A 24,305-nucleotide genomic window follows, 5' to 3' on the forward strand; every position below is an offset into this window, starting at 1 on the left:
TCCAAGAACTATTTTCATTTAGTTTTCATATTTTATGGATATGGAATCTTTTCAGATCTCTGTCTTCATTCACTTAAGTTCCTTTCAGCTTTTGCATTATATAATCCATCTGTATTGATTTTGTTTATTCATCTTGTTCTTTTAATTTTTATTGTCACGTATCCGCAACTATCTGGTGATCTCTGACTGTTAAGTCCTATTGAGAAGGAATGGACTGTTTGGTAGTTTGTATGGGCTTTCTTACAGGTTTTGTAGGGATATTCCTGAACTGACATGGTCTCTGCTTGAGGCTGGATCTTCCAATACTTGGGTTTCCTGAGGAAGAAGAAGGGTTCAGTAGACTAGCTGGGAACCATCATGCTAGACAAAATTAGGAAGCATTCTCTTATGAGTAGTATAACAATCAAAAAATTTGAGATTGTAATAATGTATATGCTTTGCTAACACATGAAATAGCAAAATCTAACAGCAGTTCTAAAAACTACCATAACCTCACAAAATGATAAGAATTGACAGTATTTTGAGATCATCGTTACAATTCTAAGTAGTATGAGAAAAGATGTATTTCTTTTGGTATTAAAGTTACACTAATCCACTACTGTGGATGGTTTCCTACATTTATATGGAGGAATGCTACCTTTTCATTAGAGGATATAAATTTTTTTCTATACAATTTGGTATACTCCCTGCATTCTTTCTTCATGTCTCAGTTAGCAACTCCTACTTATAAAGCATTCTATAAATTTTGATTAAGAAAACATCAATTTCCCTGTTAGTAAAGAATGCCTTTGTGATTTACTCTTGCCTGCTACTTACCAACCCATGGCCAATGAAGCCATCTTTACTTCCTGTTTTACAAGTCCTTATCCTTACAAACTTTCCTTCCCTTGCAATGGACTTCGGTTGATAACTAAATTCCTCTAGCTATGTTCGTCCTCCCTCCAGCCTTGACTTCTATCCTGAAGTCTGGTTTAAATTCCTAGGTTGTATTATAATTTCCTTTTTGCTAATTTGTGTTTTACAAGTTGGCCCTTTAGAGTGGGTAGTTTGTCATCTTTGTTAGTGTCAAGAACCTACCTACCACATAGTAGGCAAACACACAAAACCAGCCATTGAGAAAATGAAATTGCATTTTTCCAGGTGCTGATATATTCTAGTAAATCTCTTCAATCCGAATCAGTGTATTTCCTCTTATAAATCCAAGTGTACTGTTGTCAGAAGCACTTTCAGACTAGTCTCCACTTTTCTTATAAGTGTGTTTTGTTTGCCTTCCTTCCCTACCAGCTCCTCTGCCTGTCTCCCAGGCACACAGTATCTTACATGAGTGTCTTATTGTATGGCATTAGTTTTAGCTTGGCTGCATATTTGTAACTCCTGGGCATCTTGTAGATCACATTCGTGCGCTGGCCCATCCCCAGAAGGAAGTCCTTACTAAAAGCTGCCCTGCTGATTATAATGTGAAGCCATGATTATAGATTACTGGAGAAAACTTTCATGTGGTGAAGAAGTTAAAGTTGCCTTGAGACTTTTTGATGATAATGTGACAATATCAGGGATAAAAGACGTGGGAAAGTAAAGACAAAAATCTTGGTGAAGACAGTCTTTTCACTCTACTTTTTAAAATAAATATAATCTGCATTGCATTTGTCTCTTCATAAAAGAAAACTCATAAATTACATGCTGAGGGATTCTATTTACCTGACTTTTTTGAGATGACAAAATTTTAGAATGAGCAGTTAATGGGAGGGGGTTAGGTAGGAGGTGTGTGTCGTTATGAAAGGGCAACACTGGGGTGCTTATGGTGGGTGATACAATTTGCTCAGCAGCTCACAAGACAAGAATCTTCAAGGGTGATAACATTGTGCTGAACTAAATATACACATTCAGAAATAAAATGTATGAAATGAAATGAAACAAATGAGAGAATGTTTTGAAAGAGAAACAAAAGCCTATTTAAACGTGAATGGTACTCAGTTCCTGTGGTTAGAGCCTAACCCTAGTTTAGAGACAGTGCATGGTCTCTCTCTCTCTCTCTCCTTTTTTTTTTTTTTTTTTTTTTTTTTTTTTTTTTTTTAACACACACACACATTTTAAGTTGTGAAAAGTCTGTTTCTGATGAACATCTTTTTGGAACCCCATAAGAATTGAACTTGTTTTCCTTTCCTAAAATAGTTCAATGAAGGTTAGAAAGAGACCTAACCAAGTCCTGGGTTGAGATGTAAAACCTTTAAGCTCTGACTGTGAGCAGGTTGCAGAATTATTTTTATCACTCTCCTTTATGTAAAGAAAGCTAATAACATCCTTCTTGACAGGATTGTGGAGAGGAATAAATGTGATTTGCTTTGTAAGCAAATGGACACATGCAAGTTATTGTTACCATTTTTCTCTAGAATCTCTGTTCTTTTCCTTCTGTTTTTTATTGATCTTCCCTCCAGCACAATATTCTGCTCTTCTCTGAGAATATTTCTAATTGATCCATGTCCCACTCCCCAACCCCTAGAATGCGTCTTCTCTTCTGATTTCATGTTGAATGTCCATAATGAAGATTTCAGGAGGAGTGTTTGTGTGTGTGAACTCCAGAGTGAATATCTGAATAGCACTCTCTAACCCAGTTGTCCTTTCTACTTCTGTAGGGGAAACCCAAGAAGAAGCTTATTGACAGGAAGAACACGGTAACTGATTTTTAAAAGTTGAGAATTCTTTCCATGTGCATAATGGTGTGACCATGCACAGACTAAGCATAATACTTTATATGATCATTTTTAGTTTGGCTCAGTATGAATAGTAACATAAAAAAATGTTTTCTGTTGAAAAGGTATTCTGTGGCCACTTTTTACAGATTTATTTTCTTATAAATACATGTATATCATTTGAACTGATAATAACTGTATTCTTGTATGGCTAAGTGAGAGAGACCAGAATATTAATGAGATTTCAAGACCATTGCATGTTAGATTTAAATAAGAGTTTGTGCTTTGGTCTTGATATTCTGAGGCTTATGACCCTATGTCTTATAGGACTGAGCCGAACTTGCTTTCAGTTTGCCCCAGAACTGAAAGGGTGCAAAATACCTGGGACTTTTCATTTGGTCAGAAAAGAGAAATGTGTCAGAGATAATTTTGCCTTACTAAAGACTTCAACTACCACAGAAACTCTTTAACGTAAACATATTATCTTCTGGTTATGGAGAATTTGAGGTTTTACATATTCCCTGTTGGTGCTGTACATCTTTAAAAATGGCAGTGTTATAATAATAAGGAAGAAACCTTCCATATATAGCTTTTTGTATTGCCTCTAAGAGTTAAGATAAAACAAAGAGGTAAAATAAATTTGGTTTCCATCTAGGAAACCTTTGAAGCATAAATCTAATTTTTCTTTAAAGAAGGAAAGCATTAACATTGTCTTTTAATTAAGGGGAAAACTGAAGTAAGTCAAGTTTGTAGCTTGTTTCCAAAGGAAAATCACACTTAGTTTATCAATTTTCTCAAGTTTTTAGTCCAGGAATATACTTCCTAGAGTATAGGAAGTATCAAATTGGCAGTGGAAACAAAAAGAAGAAATCTTACACAGTAAGAATATTTGAGATCTGAGTTCTGTTCTTCATTGTTTAGCACTCATTTAGTATCCCTATCAGTAGGGGGTTTGGTGGTATAGAGGTATAAACAAATGAAAGCTGGCATACAGTACGTACACCAGAGCATGAAATAGCGTTAATATATTTAAAAGGATTGAAATGATCCAAGGATGTTCTTTGACCACAATGGAATTTGATATCAGTAACAACAGAAAAATCTCCAAACATTTGAGAATGAAACAATACATTCTAAATAATCTGTGGATCAAGGAAGAAATCACAAGGAATCTAGGAAATATTTGAATTCAGTATAAAAATATAGCATCAGAATATGTGGGATGCAGGTAAAGTAATGCTTTGAAGGAAATGTATAGCTTTAAAATGCTTATGTTGGAAAACTGAGGACTTAAATCACTGATCTAATGTCCACGTAAAGAAACTAGAAAAAGCAAAATAACCAAAAATAGAAGTAAAAGATGGGGAATAATAAAAAGCACAGATAATTGAATAAAAGACAAGCAAAAAAGAAATTAACAAAATCCAAAACTTACTCGATGGTAAGCTACTAGCCTCGATAAGCCCTTAGATAAATTGATCTAGAAAAACAAGAGAGGGAGAATACACAATGCCAATATCAGGGAGAGAAGAGCAGATTCACTACAGATTCTATGGACATAAAATGAATTAAAGGAATATTATTTAACAGCCTTATTCTGTTACTTTCTGACATCTTAGATGAAATGACTAAATTCCCTTGATGAGGGGGCACTTACCCAAACTGACAAAAACTGAAAACACATTTTGAAGAGCACTGTATCTTTTCAGAATATTGACTTTATAATGGAAAATCTTTCTGTAAAGAGCACTCCAGACTCATTGGTTTAACTGACAAATTCTGTTAGTCCTATGAGGAAAGAATAAGATCTGTCTTACACAAACTCCTTCAAAAATAAAGGGATCCTTCCCACTTCTTTCTGTGATACCAACATGACCTTGATGCCAAAACCTGACATTAAAAAAGAAGAAAATTATAGGCTAATGTCCTTCACAAGAATAGTCACAAAATTTGTTTTAAGAAGAGTAATAAATCTAGCTGGATGTGATGATGCACATCTACAATCCTAGTGACTTGGAAGACTGAGGCAGGAGGATGACTCGAGCCAGTAGTTTGAGGCCTGCCTTGGCCTTATCTGAGAGAGCGAGAAGAAAATTAGATCAGGCTAATCCACAGTATATGAAAAGGAAATATGAGTAAGTAAAATTTACATATGAATAAGTGAAATTTTCCCCAGTGATTCAAGGATGATTTCACTTTGGTTTTTGGTAGTGCTGGTGACTGAACTGAGGGCCCTTTATAAGCTAGGCAACTACTCTGCCTCTGAATTACATCCCCAACCCAGGTTTAATATTGGAAAAATGTCAATATAATTCGCCATAAAGGAGAAAAACTAAATGATTATTTCATTAGATAACCCTGCCAAGAAAAACCACAGCTGATGAAATTCAAAGCATATTTTATGAGAAAAACTCAGCAAATCAGGAACAGAAAGGAGCGTCAAGGAGCGTCTTCAATCCGATAAAACCATATGTGAAACTGTCACTAACATCATGTCTCGTAAAATATTGAAGTCCTTTCCTGTTGATGAGTAAGGATGCAAGGTGTCCACTCACCACTTTTATTCACATTGTGCCAGAGGCCCTATGCAGTGTGATGAAGCAAGGAAGAGAAAAGCAAAAGGCATACAGACTAGAAGGCAAGAAGTAAAATGTCTTCATTCTTGGATGACATAATCAAGTTAGTAGCAAATCCAAAGGCATCCACAGAAGAACTACAAGATCATATAGGTGCGTGTAGTGAGGTCTTAGAACACATGATCAATATACTAAAACCTGTTGAGTTTTAATATACTGGCTAATAATAATTTGAAAGTGAAACATAAAATTCTATTTGTACTAGCATTTGAAAACATAAAATACTTAGATATAAATATAATGAAATATGTTTAATACTTACAAATCAAAAGCTATAAACTAAAAACTAGTACTGAAAGACATGAAGGGAGAGAGCCGCTGTGCCCTGGAATTGGTAGACGCAGTATTGTTGAAATATCCATTCTCCTAAGATGAGTCTAAAGATCCAGTAGAAACTCAATCGTTATTCTAGTACATTCTTTTTGTAGAAACTGAGCCACTTTTAAAATTTATATGGAAATGCAAAGAATCTAGAAAATCCAAAGTGATCTTGAGTAAGATTTAGAGAACCTGGCTTAGATATTTGATGCCATAGCAGTCAAGATGGAGGCACACATGTCATTGCAACAGAATACAGCCCAGAAATGGGCCCGTATTTATATGGTCATTAGATTTGCAGCAGAAGGCTGAAAGTAGTCCAGCAGGGAAAAGAAACTTTTTTTTTTTTAAGTACTGAGGGTGGAACCCAGTGAGGGGTGCTCTACTACTGAACTACATTCCCAACCTTTTTCATTGTTAATTTTGAGACCAGGTGTTGCTAAGTTTCCCAGGCTGGCCTTGAACTCAAAATCTCCTGCCTGGGCCTCCTGAGTAGCTGGGATTATAGGCATACACCACTATGCCTAGCGAGGGAACTCTTTTTAACAAATGGGGTTGAAACAACTAGATATCATCTTTTAAATGAACCTCAGCCCCTGTCTGCTGCAGAAATAAGAGGCAATTCATAGACATAAACATAAAAGCTATTCACATAAGACTTGCCGAGGAAAATATAGAATATTTTTGTCTTTGCATTTGGAAAAAGTTTTTAGACATAACAGCAATAAATTTTAAAAAGTTAGATTTCCTTGAAATTAAAACTTCATCATAAGAAAATGATTAGGCAAGCTATGGACTGAACGGAGATATTCATCAACTATATCTGTTGAAGAATTAGTATCTAGAAAAATCTATCAAACACTACAACTAAAGAATAAAAAGATAGTTCCGTTACAAATGGGTAAAATATTTGAACAGATACTTGAAGATATGTGAGTAGCCAACAGGCTCATGAAAATGTGCTTAACAACACAGAGAATTGTGAATTAAAACCATGATGTACCACTGAGCACCTAGTAGAAGGTCTGATTGAACCATCTGTTAGTGAGGAGAGGGAGCTAACGACTCTGATAGGGTGCCTTTAGTAATTTTAACTGGTACAAGCATCTTAAACAAAGCATCTGGCTTCTTAGAAAGTCTAGTAAATTTCTCTCTGAGATCTTCACCCAGATGAAAGGAAAGACGTAATCACAAAATGAATCATACCAGTAGCTTTACTCATAATATTCCAAAACAGGAATTCAGGTGTCCAACAGCAAGAGAGTAGATCAATTGGATTGCTTAGTGCTTGCTACTCTATAATAAAAGTTGATGAATACTGATGCCCAGATACATGCTGAATACAAGAAGCTTTACACAAACGAGTTCAGACTGTGGTTCCTTTTGTATGAAGTTTTGAAACAGGCAAAATGAACATGATGAAAACTCAAACACCAATTGCCTTTAAGGTGTTAGGGAGAAATTAACTGGAAACAGGCACAAGAACTTTCTGAGTTGATAGTAATATTAGTTTGGATTATATAGTTGTAGGCATTTATTAAAATTTATCGTGATATTTAATATTTGGTTATTTCATTCTTAAGTTTTTACTCTAAGAAAATTCTTTAAAGCAAAATATTGAATTCCAAGTAGTGATGATTATAAGTTGAAATGTTTTAGGAGCGAAATGCACTATTGGTCTGAAACTTGGAAATGCTTTGAAAATTAAATGGATTGGTGGATGGATAGAGGAATGTATGATTGCATATAGATATGATGAAACCAATACTGTGAAGTAGTCATTGTAGACTGGATGATGGGTAGGTATATGGATGTTCACTTTGTAATTCTTTTAAACTTTTGTTTCAATATTTTTATAATAAAACATTGAAAAAAGAAAATGAAATAGATATAACTAAAAGATATTACAACTTATTTATAGAGAACTGAATTGCTAATTAGCCGGTGATCAACACCCAGAGCAGCTTAGATTCACACCTTTCCCCACATTCCATCTTCTCCATCCCTTGTACTAGTAGGATTTATCTGTCCACCCAAGATCTTTTAGTTCATATTATTACTTAAAAATGCCCGTAGAAAAGGAAATTCTTACTGCTTTTCTTTATCTCTCAGCTTTTAGGATTTGTGTTTTCAGAGTCTTTTTATTGGGTTTTTATTGATAATTGCCCCCCAAAAAATCATTTTTTTCCCCTAAAGAATTGTGTTCTGCTGGGCCCGGTGGCACATGCCTTTAATCCCAGGGGCTTGGGAGGCTGAGGCAGGAGTATCACAAGTTCAAAGCCAATCTCAACAACTTAGTGAAGCCTTAAGGACTTAATGAGACCCTGTCTCAAAAAAAAATTTTTAAAGGGATGTGGCTCAGTGGTTAAGTGTCCCTGTGTTCAATCCCTGGTACCAAAAAAAAAAAAAAAAAAAAAAAGTGTTTTGGCAGTGTAGGAGTGTAGGCAGAAACAGTCTTACTTATTTAGTGGACATTGGTTTATGAGCATAAACTTACTGGACTTTAAATCACATTAAATTTTTAAAAGACATGTCTTTGGGAAAAAAACACTCATGAGCATATTGGATAGAAAATTCATGTCTACCTGTGTTAATGTTTGCCTATACAATTATTAGATTTAATCAAGTTAGCCAGATAATATTAAATAAATGGTTTTGGATGATTTTACTTATTTTATTTTTTAACTTCCTAAATATTTATTTTCATACCTTTGTGTTTGCATGCTTCAGTCTTTGGGACTATGAAAGAAGATAGAGTTGAATGAGTGCCTATAATCACAGCCATTTGGGAGGCTGAAAAGGGGATTGTTTGAGCTCAGGAGTTTGAGGCCAGCCTGGACAACATAGTGAGACTGGCCTCAAAAAAAGAAAGAAGAAAAAAAGTTCATTAATTAGCTTCCCACTTCCCATTCCTGTTTCCAGTGTCAGGACCTTGCTCTTGGCTCAATATCCTGTTCTGTAGAGAACACTTCCAAAAGATTCCCTGCCCTCTCCATCCACCCCGAAAGTTCTAAAGGGTGTAAAAGATAGCAGCCTCTCCATCGTACTTAGAAACCAAAAACTCCCAGAGGAATTAGGGTGATTCCTTGACCTCAAAGGGAATATATTTTGAGTTCTAGAGAGTTCAGAGATAACCAGTTAAATCTTGAGTTCTTAGCATTCAGAGTGAGTTAGCTGCATGTTTTCAGACACTGCCATGGATCCTGCTTTCCTGGCTCAATTACCCAGCACCCTCTCTCTTCTTCTGACCTGTTTATCTCTGTCTGCCCAGTACTTCAGCCAGTCCTTGTCTGAATTGGACCTGAAATCAAACACTTCCCTAATTTGTAATTGGTCCTGTTTAATGACTGCTGTGACTGCTAGCAGCCCCCTTTGCCCATCCCATTTCTCATTCATGACCTGAGTTTGGCCTTGTCCTCCATTTCTGCCTTCCCTTTCCTGTGCCTCTGTCTGTAACTCTGTCCTTCACTGCACACCTGGAGAAGTCCTGCTATCTCTCCCACCTCCTCCTGGAGCTAAGCAGGACCTAAAGGAGTGCAGTGGCCTCAGCAGGACCTCATGTTGGGATGCTTGAGACTTGGTGAGGTCCTTAGTCTTGTTAACTTTTCACTGAGACACTTCCCCTGTGAGCCTTAAACACTCTCTTTAGGTAGATTTTTGTTCAGAACCTTTTAACAACTTCAGGTAGACCACTAGTGAGGTTTTAATAGAATTCCTGTATTCCCCTTTATCTGTCAAACCTTTTAGAATTCACTGTAGTTACCATACCCATTCACTTATCCTTACAGAATTCTGAGTTTACCTGTGGATGAAGGAGAGAACTTTCCAAAGGCTGTAGCTGTTCTGTTGTTTTTCCCCTAGGATGACTGTGGATGGGGCACCAGAACTGAAGGTAGAGAGTGTGAATTCAAAGGCCAAGCTGCATGCTGCTCTTTACGAGAGAAAGCTCCTGTCTCTGGAGGTGCGAAAACGTAGAAGACGGAGTGGCAGATTGAGGGCAGTGAGGCCAAAATACCCAGGTACCTGCCTGTGGGCTTTCCCCAAGCTATGTAAAGTGGGTCCTGCCAGCAGGTTCACAGCTTCCTGCTCAGCACTTAATGAGCCAGAACTTTCCTCATCACATGCACTCATTTTTGTTTTATAGTCCTCCTCTCTGAAACTTGATTTCAAAATGAGTGTTAAACCTTCCATTCCACAATATTTGTATTGAAGAGTATACGAAGTATACAGCTTTTGGGTCTTGCCCTATTCCACCATCATACAAATACCTGATACTTGAGAAATAATATTACCTTGAGTTTAATGGAATTCTGAACACTACTCTTGGGTTTTTGAGTAGGTAAGTCCGGTTCATCCTTTGAAATTGCAAAATGATGTAACTATGTTAGACAAAGGGGAATTTCCTTCTCTCATATTCTCCCGTGTTGCAGGTCTATTTTTAATTGACTAAGAGGCTGATTTCCTCTTTCCCCTGCTTCCCTCCTTTGTAGAGCACCTGTGTCAGGTAGCATATTAGTCATTGGACTTTCATTGGTAAATAAAAAAGATGGTTCTTACAGAGCCTGCCAGGCAATGGAGGAAAGGGACAATGAACAAACATGACAGGAAGGTGTTCCCCTATTCTTTATGCCTCTATGCTGGGTGCCTTTTTTGATTGGTTACTCAGTTAAGAGTGTGGGGTTTTTTGGGGGGGAGGTTTTCATTTGTTGCCTTAAGCTGTTGATATGATGAGAAATATCAATTTGAATGAAGATAATCTGTTTTACAATATATAAGATTAGAGAGTGGCATGTAGTTGCTGTTAATTTTGTGCCTTGTTTGTGGTTTTATTTAGAAGTGGGTCTTTACTGCAAAGATAAAAGGAAGGTATTGGGAGAGAGGAAAATTTAATCCTTTTTTCAGCAACATTAGTGATTCTTCGCATTTAGTGATTACCCAACCAGCTGAAATGAATGTTAAAACTGAGACAGAGAGTGAAGAGGAGGAAGAAGTTGCATTAGACAATGAAGATGAAGAGCAGGAAGCTTCCCAGGAGGAGTCTGCAGGGTCTCTTGGAGAAAATCAAACCAAATATTCACCCTCATTAACTGTGATGGTAGAAAATTCATCCAAAGACAATTCCATGAAGGTTTCCGAATGGAATAATAAAGGTGAACAGTGCTGCAAAATCGATACTCAGGAACCAGAGCCTAAGTTCAACCTGATGCAGATTCTGCAAGATAATGGAAATCTAAGGCAAGTTACCTTTTGTGATTGTAATAGTGAAACTAATCGTGGCTAACTTGTGTACCTGGTACTTTTTTAACGGCCTGACAGTCATTTTTCATTCAATATTCACACAAGTCCTGTGAACTCATGACTGTGATTGGACATTGCTATTGTGAAGGCCTCTGGGCCTTAGGTTCAGTGCCTTGTCCATGGTAGAGCTGTGACACAATCCCAGGTCTTATTGGGCTTAACAGATATTTGCTGGGCATTAGTGTCAGTCACTAAGAGCACAAGGTTTCATTCAAGTTGCTCAATCAGTTCAAGGTTGAGTTTGGGAGCCCCTTAAGGACCTGGGGCTCTGTCCCCTTGTAAGAACAAACTGCTCTTAGGAGACAGAAAAAGGAATAATGGTGAGTCTTTGAAGGGCCAGAAAGGCGCCCGGAGGAGGCAGTATTACACCAGGCCCTGGCTGCTAAGTAGGACTGCAGGAGGCTTGGGCAGCACCAGCCAAGTGTGGAGCCCTATGGAGAAGAGGAAAGCACGGCGAAATAGAACTGTGTAGGCGTTCATTTGGTTCCTCAACCCGTGTTTACTGAGCACCTGCCCTGTGCCAAGAATTGTGCTAGGCATTACAGTGGGGACCAAGGCAAGACTTTGGAGCTTGTAGTCTGGTCTGATGGGGAACACTGACAGTGACCAGATAAACAGGCAGGTCCAGGTGGTGAGAAATACTCTGAAGACAGTAGTTGGTGTCATGTTCCAGTGATGAGGCAGAGGCTTCCTCAGACCATAGTGGTCAGGCATGAAGAGGCAACCTTTGAGGTGAGTTTTGAATGATGAGGAGTCAGTCATGTTAATGTCAAGGGGCAGAATACTTGAGGCAGAACCGAAAATACAAGGCCCCGACATTGGGAGGAGCATGATGCGTTTATGAGATACCAACTAGAGTAGTAGAGAGTTGTGTGGACAGAGTGTGGAAAGAAATGAGACTAACAATTTGGATGATGGTCAATTACTAGGACCCTAAGGGGAGCATTTTCTGAATGATTTTTAAACAGATGCATGATAGTCTAGTCTCATTTTAAAAAGTAAATTTGGGTTGCATTTTGGGTCAACCATTTTTGGGTCAGAGAAGTGGGTTAGAGAAGTGGGAATTGTCCAGAACCAGGAAGATGAAGGCATTGACCAGAGCAGTAGCTGTAGGAATGGAGAGACTAGGACGGGCTCTGTGGAATTTGCAAGGTAACAAGTGGCAGAGATTTATGTTCACATTTGTCAACCTGGTGATGCCATCAGTCATCATTAGGGACGTAGGAATTATTTCATGAAGAAATAACAGGTTTCATTTGAGACACAGTGAAGACAGTGAAAATACAACTTTGTAGGGCAAGGCCTTCCAAGTGGATGAAACTGGCAATTCTGTAATTCACCAAGGAGAAAAGGAAGAGCATGGGGCCCTGGGGAACACCACTGTTAAATGAGTAAGTCAGTAAAAAGACCTAGAATTAGAGAGAGGCATAAAGGTGGGAGGGCATAGTATGTAAAAAAGCTCTAAGGGGAGATGTTAGGCCTCTAGGGTGCCCTAGCCACTCTAGTGGTGATAAGGAATGAAAAGAGACTCCTGGATTTGTGAGCTGAAGAACCAGGACTCCAAGTGCAAAGGAACTTTTTCAAAGGGATTGGCAATGAAAGGAAGATAAAGATCACATCGGGGAGAGAACCAGCTAAGAGAAGGAGGTTTGATGGACAGAGGATTAGAGATGCAGAAATGGATATATTGACCAAGGAGGATCCTAAAGGAATGTGGAAAGAGGCTGGGGAGGGGTATCTCTCTCTGAAAGTCAGAAGGAGAGGACTGTGGGAAGAGCGCAGTACATAGAAGCTAAAAAGCAGGGAGGTGTTGGTGTTTGGCACGACGACCTTTTTTTTCTAGTTATAGGCCAGATGTCATACTGAGAGGCTGAAGGGTGACATTGGCATGTGGGGGCATAGATTTCATGTTTGCAGCAGAGTCATGGAGAATGAGAATAGTTCATTAGTGAGCTCAGGTCTTATGAACTCAATCAGCATACCTGGGCACTGGTCTTCTAGTGTGCCCAACTCGTTATGTGATCAGAGGCAAGTCAAAGAGCTTCTATAGGCCTCAGTTTCCTTTCCTGTCAAGCCAAGGTGTGGGGTTAGACAAGGGTTTTTCCAACTGCTTTCTGGAGGGGAAAAAAAGATTCCAGTGAATTGAAAATAGAACATCTGAAAACCACTGGACTGTATCCTGAGTTCCTTTCCAGCAATAACATTCTCCTTAGCTGTTATAGAAATAAATTACTTCTTCATAAATCTTAGGGATCTCACTTCTTACAAGTAAACTGTTAGAATTGCAGGGTGTATTAGTGTAGATTTCAGACTGTGTTCCCCAAAGCTGCTTGTTGTCCTGTGGGGCATCTCAGTAGCTAGCAAGAGGTCTGGGGAGGGGCGACATCGAGGGCTTGAGATTGCAGGCACAGCCTGTTGTTGTATGTTTCATATGCTGACATCTAGACAACCCGTTGGGTTTTAAAAATAAGTTCCTTTGGTGTGATTCATTCTGGTTTTCATTCATTCATTCTTTCTTTTCTTTTCTTTTTTGGTGTTTGGGGAGGGTGTGCTACAAATGACTAGCTGATCAACAACTTTGAGACAATCTTAGAATTAACATTGCAGGCATCTCTTTAGTAAGGTTTATAGAAATGAAAAACTCAGTACTTTTCCATTTGACTTTTCAAGAAAACAATGATTGAAATACCAACTTATGAGCAATAATTCCCTATTCAAAAGACCTTCATGCAAAAAAAAAAAAAAAAAAAAAAAAAAAAAAAAGACCTTCATACTTTAGTATAAAGGGACCAGTCAATGCAGTTGAGTATTCTGCTACATTTGGAGATGTCCAAAACACTTTTTTGCTTATTATGTTGCATATGAATTTGTTCCCCACAGTGAACAATCTTTTTAATGTATTTTGACTTAAAAATCATTTGTTGTGGAGGTAAAGGTTATGGAGATGGTGAAGGGGAAAATAGTAGACACACTCTCTAGGTGAACAAGAATATAATTGTTGAGAACATTTGGATATACAGGTTTATTGTTTCAGATTCATCTCATGCTCCTATAAACTATCCCTGTCAGTAACAGAGATTTGGCCTTATTTATATTATAGTTCATGTTCTGAGACTCTTACGTATGAAACTCTAAAAAGCAAGTGGACTACCCAGCCCAACTCCCTTGCCCTGGAGTCATGCAACAAACACATAGAATCTAGACCTGGACCCTCTTAGGATTTCCAGTTTGCACTGGACAAACCCTTCATCCTAATCTTGGGGGAACAGTGAGTAGAAAGCATCCAGTGACTGCATGTGTGAGGATTGTAAACACAGTTTGTGTTGGGCCCTAATCATCGCTGATGTCATTTTGGCTACAGTGCCAGAAGGCCGATCAGCTGAAGTAACCAAAATCTTGCCTGAAAGAAAACAGATCTGCCACAATTAGCAGCCGAAGTGAAAATCATCACTGTCTCCCTGGTACCTTGGTCTTCCCTACTATAGCCTGATCAGATCCCCTTGTCCAGGCAGAAGATGGATGGCTTCTTCAGCAATGTTGCTGTGGTGCTTGTCACCACTGCTAAGGCTTGCTTTTTCCTCGTTGAACGTCTGGGCTCGTCCCGGCCCATTGGTTTATCTATGCCAAACTCTGTTGGACCGCATTCATTTGTTCTGGGCTCCAGCCACTCCTCTCTTGTAGTTGAGAAAAGCATGACCTTAAAATATGGTCTCAAAAGTTCCTTTGTAGGATCTATCAATTTCCTGTTTGGGAGATTTAGCACACTAGAAATCTTAGTTGGCATAACAAAATCCATACTTTTGCACTCTCTGATAAATATGTCCTCAAAGGCCTCCAACACAAAAACAACAAAACACACACCTACAAAAAATAACAAACCTCAAACCCTAAACAAACAAAAAACTTACTACAATGTTTCTTGGGAGAATTCAGTACTTTTGTCCATTCTCCCAAGAATAGAGTTAAAAAGTTCAAATAGATAACATAATGAGTAGGAAATCTGGTTTTTTAATTTTTCCCCCATGCCAGTAATGAGAATTTAAATAGAATTCTCCATATCTGATTCTTTTAATAAGAAAAAAATTTAAACCTCATGTATTGTTTAGAACTGGGATTCTTTATTCAGTACATGATGGGCTTCATATTTCTTAGCCATCCTAATGGAAGGATCATCAGAGGCCACTTTGAGAGAGACAGGTACACATTTGGTAGAATCACCACTCTGTCTCATAACCGTGTATTGTTTTGGATTTCTATAGCAAAGTGCAGGCCCGAATAGCATTCTCTGCCTATCTCCAGCATGTTCAAGTTCGCCTGACGAAGGACAGTGGAAGTCAGACCCTCAGTGCCAGTTGGGCTGCCAAAGAGGATGAACAGATGGTGAGGCTCTTCCCCTTGGAACCTTCAACTTGCCCTTTTTCTTTGTTTTTGTTTTCCCTCCTCCTCCTTTCCTTTCTTTTCCCTCCCTTCCCCCCTTTTCTATCTCTTTTGTATATTCTTCTGGTAAAAGCATTATTGCATAGTAAAATTTCTAGATTACTCTTAACTTTAATGTGATGTGACACAAATCTTTGACCTGGAGTCGTGTTCATTATGCTACTTAAGGAGAGCACTGATTTATTTCATTTGAAAATGGAAATTGATTGCTCATTTGATGTTAAGCCCTGTGCATAGCCCTCAAGAAGAATAACAATTTACTGTCTTTTCTCAAACATCCTCATGTTTTATTAACTCTTTGAGGTGGGCATGGTCATCCCCATTTTACGGATGAGGAAACAGACTTCTCTAGGTCTTTGTTGTTCGCCAGCTTCTATGTGGTGAAGCTAGAACTTGAGCCCAGGTGTTATACCTGTACCTGACCTCTCTTCCACTTTTTTCAGGTGTCATAAACCATTCATTTTTTGTCCTAAGAAGTCACCTTAGCTCTTCAAAAGTCGCCGCCTTGTCATAGGCCCTCTCAGAACACATCATCCTCTCTGACTTAAACATTTTTTCTTTACCAGTTGTACCTTTATAAAATTCTTGGATATCTGAAATCTGCCTTGTGTGGTGGTTTTGACTGAATATCAGTCATTTGGACAGGTTGGGATTTAACATTTTAGGAAGTTTTTGTTGTTGTCATCGTTGTTGTTTTTGGATCACAGTGATAAGGAACTTAAAACTCTTCGTTAAGGCCAGAACTTATAAAAGAAGCCACAACCCTTACATAGCCATTTTAACAACAGGGATCTGTCACCAAAAAGAGAGGGACCTTTAAGTCGGAGAAACTTGCATCCTTTATCCCACATAGTGGTGACCCTACTCTAATTTTTAGTCTTTTGCATACAAAAGGCAAGTCTTTATGTGAGGCTTGTTATAAAAACATGTTAGTTATTCCAGAAAACAACTTGTGAATTTAAAGTAGCCAGTACAACTCAGAGATAAAAACTTGTGTGTTGTGAATAATCCTTCAACCATCAGTGGAAAATGTTAGCTCTGCTCTTTCCAAGTGGAAAATTGAGACTGCCTTTTTGAGAGTCAGTTTGTCTGCTTCACTGTGAAAAAATCATGTTTTAATATAGCAACTTAAACCACCCTATAGTAAAGACAGCAGAGTAGAACTGTGAAATCCAACCCTCTGGTTATAAGACTGTTCACTTATAGCTGGAGTAAATTGGCACTGAAGGACAATGAACCAAAATCAAATTCAAGAAGAAAAAAACATAGCTTAAAAGAAAGTAACTGCTGAAATGCTGGCTTAGAAGTCACACGGGACTTCTGTGAGGCTTTCTATAAGAATATATAGGATCAACTCTGCAAACTTAACTCCAGTTCCATGAATTCTTTCTTGAAAATATATCCAGAGAGCAAACCCAGACCATTGTGACGATTGTGACAGTGGTTTTGGTTATGAGGAAGATAGTTGTAGAGCTGCCCTCTCTTGCCTGGTTAGTGTTTGAGATTCTTTATCTCATAACTCACAGAAGACACAGCAACAGAAGGTCTCCAGGTCCTTGATTTGAAAGCAATTTTATTGTGTTTACGGAGCAACAACCTTTTTAAGGCTCTTCGTCCCATAAAATCTCTGCAATATTTGGGATGTTCTGAGTTCTCTGATTAGTATCTGTTCAGATTTCAGTCCTTCGCCTGCATCTGAAGTGCAGTGTATTCTTTCCTTCCCTTTAGGACGTCCTGCTGTGCCCTCCTTGGCAATCCCCAATTCTGGAAGCTCCCTCGTCTTTGGGGAGGGGGAAAGTCACCACCTTTCTACCCACTCCGTATTCATCACCAGGCTTCAAATCGGTTGTTTCTGCTGTTTACTCCTATCTGTTGTTGCCTGTGCACATCTGCTTGTCTTCCTTCTGCTCTCTTTACTGAAAGATGTCCTCTTGAAATTATCTGGCAATGGCTCCGTCATGGTCCTTTCCAGTTCCAGACTTTTAGAAGTCCTGACATGGGACTCTTTTCTCCCTTGGCCCCCATGGCATTTTCACCTGGGTTTCTTTCTATCCTTCTAACGTTTGTACCCTGTTTTCTCCACCCCGATTCTTCCTCCTCTTTTTCTGTCTCTAAGTATGAATATTTCTGTATCCTTTTTCTGCTTTCTCACCTTTGGTCATTTCATCTGCTCCAAGACTGACTTTGCTGCCTTCCCTCAATAGCTCTATTTGATCATCTTAATAGTGTTTTCTGCCCTTTGATTTAGGACAGGACCATTTATATGTGTATTTTTACAACCACTACCTTATTGCAGAGTTATTTGCATACACATTTAATTTTCTGATTGTCAACTTATTGAAAGAAGAAAATAAGATTCTTTTGTTTTCTTTCTGTTTCCTTCTTAAACCTAACATGTTTGCTCTGGATCTTGTTTGTCGGGGTGTATAACATACCTCTTCTAACATCTCTGTTGTATAATACCCTCACAGCATGTCTTCCATTGATTAACACAAGCCCTCCGTTTTTCCTCCCTGATTCTTTATAGGAGCTGGTTGTTCGTTTTCTTAAACGAGCATCAAGTAACCTCCAGCATTCACTGAGGATGGTATTACCTAGTCGACGATTGGCACTTCTAGAACGCAGAAGAATCCTCGCCCACCAACTAGGTGACTTTATCATTGTGTACAACAAGGTAAGTCATTAATCTGGTGGTCTTGTGCATTGAGTTGTAACACATCATCAGACATGGGCTGGATAGCTGTCCAGCTTCTGTTCTGTGACCCATCGTTCCTGGCGCCTTGCTGTCAGGGGGGGCGGATCCCACACTTTAACCTGGCTGGAATGAAATGCTACTTATTATTTCTGACGACCCAGTGGCCACAGTTAACTCTTATCAAAAGCCATGTTCCTTTTGAGTTCTGTTATGCGTGAGGTGAATCCTGGCATATGTGCATCTGTATTATTGTCACTGGCCTGTAGACGATGGTGAGTTGACTATAGAGAGAAAATTTGAACTGTTAATTTAATATGATGGCATTTTTTTTTTCAAAGAATAAGCTTTTCTTCTCCAAAACATTTTACAATCAAACCCAAGAAATACACTACTTAATTATAATTTCTACAAAGTGTCTTATATCCAAGGGTCTTTGAATATATTAAAAATATTACTTGTGAGAGAAAAACGTATATAGTTACATAGTTCAGTTTGCAGAAGCAAAAACTGAGGCCTAAAAATGTAAATGACTTTTCTAAAGTTACATGGAATCTTAGAATATCAGCCCACCATACCCATATACACAATTTATCCCAGCTCTACTGAAAATTATTGTGTCTTGCATAAATAATTTGTTGAAGTTGAGCTGTGCGTGGTGGCACATGCCTATAACCAGCTGCTTCAGAGTCTGAGGCACAAGGATCACAAGTTTGAGGCCAGCCTCAGCAATTTAGCAAGGCCCTACACCACTTAGTGAGGTCATTTTTCAAAACAGAAAAGCCTGGGGTGTAACTCCATGGTAGAGCACAAGGCCCTGGGTTTGATCCCTAGCACCAGTGGGGAGAAAAGAATTCATTCAGTGTGGAAGTTGGTGTAAGTGAATCTTTCAAGACAACTTCTCTTTCTGAATTGCAGCAAAATGCTGTCTGTGCTATACCATAATATTGTTCAGGGTATGAATCTGGTCACAGATATTACTAAGCTGCCATCCAAAGCTCTTTTCATAATGGGCTATACAAATAGAAAGTAAAATCTTGGAAAAATTTACATTTATTCAGCAACTGTTACTTGGGAATTTCAAAACATTTCACAATATGGTGACCAAAAGTAAGATATTGAGTTTAAAGGTGGCAAAAGCACATGGAAGAATAAAAAGTCTTTACTATAAGGAACAGTTAACCCAAGGGTAATGAAGTATGCATTTATCAGGAGTCAGTTTTATCTTGTTATTTTTCTGTGGTGTTGGGCTTGGATAGGAAACAGAACAAATGGCTGAAAAGAAATCAAAGAAGAAACTTGAAGAAGAGGAGGAAGATGGGGTGAATACAGAAAACTTTCAGGATTTCATCAGACGAGCAAGGTAGAAGACATTTTTGATTAATAAAAGTCACCTGATTCTTTCTTCCATACTGTTCATTGAATACCTAAAATTCCCTTGTTTCTGACACACAGATATGAATGAAATCACTCTCAGTAGGAGCAAAAATTTCATAGGCTCGGCCTTTCCATATCTCAGCCAATTATGTTGCTGTTGTCATGGTTTCCGTTATCAAAACACTGCCTCTGGGTGTCTGGTCTGTAGGTCTGGACAGCTTTTAAAGTACATACCACTCAAAGAACTGAGAGAGACTTTTGGAAACTTGACGTCAGAGGCTTCTAGTGATTACTGGGTCTGAACTTGTCCCTGACCTATTGATGTGTGGAGATGACCAACTTTTGCCTACATTGAGTGGATTGAGAAATTGACAATTTTTCAACTCTGGGATTATACACCTAATTTATATAAAATAGAACAAGTTTTTCATGCTTAAGGTTAACCTTTAGAAATTGAAAGTCTCAGTATTCAGCTCTATCTTGATACAAATCAGCCTGGTTTTGTCCTTTGACATTATTTCCAAGCATGAGATAATAAAAGCATGTAGTTTTAAATTTTGTAGAAGCTCATACTGGAGCACCTTTTTTAACTAGACAGTTGTGCAGACTATTGAAATGCAAGGTTAAAGCAACTAACTACACCCCATTAATTAGGCTCCAATTATCAAATCACAGTGGGGTGAAAAATCAGTAGAAAATCAGCTCTCTTGTTTGTGAAGTTAAACTAGGTGAGGGCCCATCAGTCTCTCCAGCACAGAATGACCATTGTTTAATATCTTGTATAGACTTCACTGTAGCCTTATTGCCATGCCCTTAAACATAGCAAACAAATACATCATTTTGTAGGAGTTTCATAATTATTATTTGCTGCTACTTTGCAATTCTTGGGTTTTGAGTAAAACAGGTATAGAAATAAAGCAAGAAACAGTTTCTTACATTAACATTATAAAAACAGAAAAAGAGTAGAGCAGAAACTAGGTCCAGAAAGTAGCTCTATTCCTAAAGCTAAAAATTCATTCCGGTTCCTCCTCGGGGTCTTCAGATATCCCTAAAATATAAGAAAAAAAAAAAATCTAAACTTTTAAAAAGTAATATGTATTTCCCTAGCAGGTCTCACTGAATACTAAAAATGAATCATATATACTATTAACTTTTGTAGATTTGAAAATGAAGTAAGTGGGGTCATATTTACTATTGATTGTTGATTGAACATTGATTACTGGGGGATATGTTGTAGTGTCAGTTCTTCTTTTATTGAGTTTTTGCAAGTACACAGATGCATTAGTCAGGGCTAGTAAATTCAAATGCCAGGGAATAGAGGATAAGACAGGAAGGGGGCAGCTTGTATTTCAACCAAGCCTTTCAGTATTCTGTGAAAGGCCAGTTAAAAGACACTGCCACACAAAGGCAGCTGCCTGTTTGCTGCCCTAGCCTTAGCTCAATGGTAGTCACTTGAGGTACTTATCTTGTGGCACTGGGCTACTTCTGAAGCCTTGGGGTTTACTCTGAGATTGATAGAAATGAAACCTAAAAATAAAAAAAAAATAGAAATGGTTTCCTATGTCCTTATTAGTGTATTTCGAAGATGGCCTGTAGTTCCTTTGTAGTAATGCAGTCATGCTTTGCTTATTTGAAGACCAGGTATTGAACAGTTAGTTTTCAGGAAAAAGAAAAGAAAAAGTCCATCGAGAAGCTGCTACAGAAGTTACCAAATTCATGCACATATATGTTGACCAGAAGGATCCCTTAGGCCTCATGTTTCTTTATAGTAACTTCCATTTTGTGGATGGTCATAAATTGCATGTAATTTCAGTAGTTCAGAGTGACCTTAGAGACCATCTAGTTGAATCTCCTGCACCATACAGATGGTTAGAGAGCTCTTCTGGGGTCACACTGGTGGGTCTCCTTAATTCTGACACAGGCAACTAAAATGACAAGTAGCTTCCTTCAGTGAAGATGCATCAGTTTTCTAGAAGTGGGGTAGGCAAACCAAAGGGCCAGATAATAAATGTTTCAGACTTCGTGGCTATAAATGGTGTTTTTCTCATTTTCTTTTAAAATATACATGTGTATTTTATTTATATGTATAAATATATAAACTTCTACATTTGACTCCTGACCAAGAGCATGACTGTCCAGTAGACCTTTCTGTGGTGACTTCTGAGCACTTGAAGTGTGACTAGTGTAATTAAAAAAAAAAACTATATTTATTTAATTTTAATTAAATTTAAATGTCCCATCTGACTAGTGGTTGCCCCTTCAGATGGTGCAGATCTAGAAAATTCCATGTGGGATGAATAAAACCTTACCACATTTTTTTATATTTTTTAGATTGTTTTCATTTGTACTTCATTTTTAACCATCTATTAGTGACATATTTTCAGCTTGTGCTTTTCGTTTTTCCCTTCTGCAGTTTATTCTGTTTCCATAATAAAATCTAGTGGAAAGATTTTCCAGAACAGCTTCCTGTGCTGACCATACTTTTTCTCATTTCAGTGAGGCTGAGTTGGAGGAGGTATTGACTTTTTATACTCAAAAAAACAAGTCTGCAAGTGTCTTCCTGGGGACCCACTCTAAAAGTTCTAAGAACAGCAGCAGTTATTCAGATAGTGGGGCAAAAGGTGGTAAGTGTGCTGGCTGTTGAATGAAATGAGAACAGGTGAAAAAGTGGAGGTGCAGGGAGAGGTGGGAACGATGGGCTGGCTGGCTGAGCATCCAGGGGTGAGACTGCAGCATGCGCTGGAGTGGGAGATGGGCCACAGACGTCCTGTCCTCAGAGCAGAAGAGGGGCATGGTCTGGGTTTGTTGTTTTTTTTCATGAAAATTAATAACAGAGAGCTTTTCAGGAAATGCTAATAATAGCTAGCTAACATTTAGTGAATACTTATCTTACAATCTGTTGGACATGCTTTTATTTTTTTACTTCCCAAAACCACATGGAGTAGGTTCTGTTTTTAAACTTCTTTACGGATGAGATAATGAGCTAAAAGAACCGAGTAAAACTTCACCACGCACAGGCAGGACTTTGACCCCTAGTCTGCCTGGCTCCAAGTTTGTGCTCCCAGTCTCCACTCCTTTGCCTCCCCTAAGGGCTTGTTTCTCTCTCCTGTCAAGTGAAACTCCTCAACACCACTGGCGTTTGGGGTGGGAGGATTCTTTGTTGTACGGGGCTATTCTGTACCTGGTGGAATATCTGATTTCGTTGGCCCCAACACCAAATGCCATTGGCTGCCCTCAGGCATTGATAACTCAGAACTTTCCCATACATTTCTAAAAGTTCTCACTGCTGGTGAACTCCATGATTGGGATTCTGAAATAGAATGTGAACCAAACTATCTTGCCCACATCATCGTGATCAAAATAGCAGTGACATTCTGTTATAAACAAAGCTCTGTGCTTTGAATGTAAGATTCATTTAGACCCTAGGTGGAAGTATAATACATAATAAACATTCTAATTTTGCTAGTGTTTTAAGTATTAGATGCAAACATGGACACTTCCTCCCTACTCTTAAAGCTATCATAATCTGGTGTGGAAGTAGCCAGAAAAATTGGTTACTTGAGATGTGGAATAAAGCTGGGAATGGTAATACCGGCTACAAGTTCAAGGCTAGCCAGGGCAACTCAGCAAGGTCTTGTCTCAAAAAATAAAAAGGACTGGGAATGTAGCCCCATGATAGAGCACCCCTGGGTTCAATCTCCATAGCACCCCTCCAAAAAAATATTGCAAAATGAATTTTTCCAAAGAAACAATGTTAGTGGGTTTTTCTTTCTGATTGGTTAGTTGCTTGTTTCACACATGGTAGGCAAGCCTTTTCCTACTGAATTACACCTTCAACCAGTGTTTTAAAAGCTGATTGGTTCATAAACTAATCCAGAAAAGCCTCTTTAACTCACAGCGTAATTGAATTATTATATCACTAGCAGCCCTTCTGAGCCCCACCTCATTGAGTGTTCCTAATTTCATGTTCACCTGTCCATTCATTCCTTCTGTGCATTTTACTGAGCACCCATCATGTGTTAGGCACTTGGATAGTTGCTAGCAGTACAGTGACCAGGACCGTCACAGTCCTTAACTTTATAAAGTTTATTGTCTGGTGAATGGAGTTCAGTGATAGATTACCAGAAGGTTGTCGGAAGCTCTGAAAAGCTCCTGTAACCACAGTATTGTGGAAGGAGCCAAGGAATGCTTGTGATAAGGTTAGAAGGGAGAAAAGCATGCTCACCTGGGGAGGTGGACCCACCTCAGTGACTCCTCCCGGGTGGTAGTGGGGAAGCCTTCACAGCATGGCCTGGCAGCACCTCTTTATACCAATGGGTCAGTTGAGATTCTGTGGTTCATTTATTAATACCTACTTTCATAAAACAAGATCTGTACCTGTCTGTACCTATTAAGAATATCTAGAGGTACAGGAGGAAGGAGGCCTCAATCAAGAAAATAACATTTTCTCATTGCCTCATTGTGACCATGAGCAAAAAAGTATAGTGACAGAATTACCATCCCTGGTGGTGATGGAGAGGACCAAGTTCCTACGTCTTAATCCTTTTACTCTGAAAGTTAGTTTGTATATTTTCGTGGTAGTGAGATAAAACCCAGGGCCTCATGCATGCTAGGCAAGCCCTCTACCACTGAGTCACATCCTCAGACTTTTCTAAACTTTATTTTGAGACAGGTTCTCACTAAGTTGCCCATATTGGCCTCAAACTTGGAATCCTCCTGCTCCAACCTCCAGAGTAACTGGGATTACAGGGATGCACCTCTGCCCCAGGTTAAATTTTTGTATGAACTTCACCCTTGACAAAAATTTTGAAATGTTTCCCCAAGTATATTATTAGCTCTGTAGTAGAGAAAAACTAA

At 38.6% G+C, this 24,305-nt stretch overlaps 1 protein-coding gene across 20 annotated transcripts in view; it reads left to right on the top strand.

Moving 5' to 3' along the window:
* Ttll5 (tubulin tyrosine ligase like 5) overlaps positions 1-24,305 on the top strand; it is a 266,244-nt gene that overhangs the window by 100,725 nt on the left and 141,214 nt on the right. For 17 of the 20 annotated variants that reach the window (XR_007107155.1, XM_047540836.1, XM_047540832.1 and 14 more), the window contains 7 exons: positions 2,634-2,672; positions 9,506-9,663; positions 10,573-10,879; positions 15,202-15,322; positions 17,907-18,053; positions 19,331-19,434; positions 21,945-22,072. Coding sequence is in view for 19 of the 20 variants with exons in the window: in XM_047540836.1 (XP_047396792.1) it covers positions 2,634-2,672; positions 9,506-9,663; positions 10,573-10,879; positions 15,202-15,322; positions 17,907-18,053; positions 19,331-19,434; positions 21,945-22,072 (1,004 nt within the window). In the remaining variant the exon portion in view is untranslated. The remainder of the gene's footprint in view (positions 1-2,633; positions 2,673-9,505; positions 9,664-10,572; positions 10,880-15,201; positions 15,323-17,906; positions 18,054-19,330; positions 19,435-21,944; positions 22,073-24,305) is intronic. The other 3 variants (XM_047540825.1, XM_047540828.1, XM_047540819.1) reach the window with 1 other exon arrangement.

Source organism: Sciurus carolinensis, chromosome 2, assembly GCF_902686445.1.
Source record: "Sciurus carolinensis chromosome 2, mSciCar1.2, whole genome shotgun sequence".
NCBI classification, from domain to species: Eukaryota; Metazoa; Chordata; class Mammalia; order Rodentia; family Sciuridae; genus Sciurus; species Sciurus carolinensis.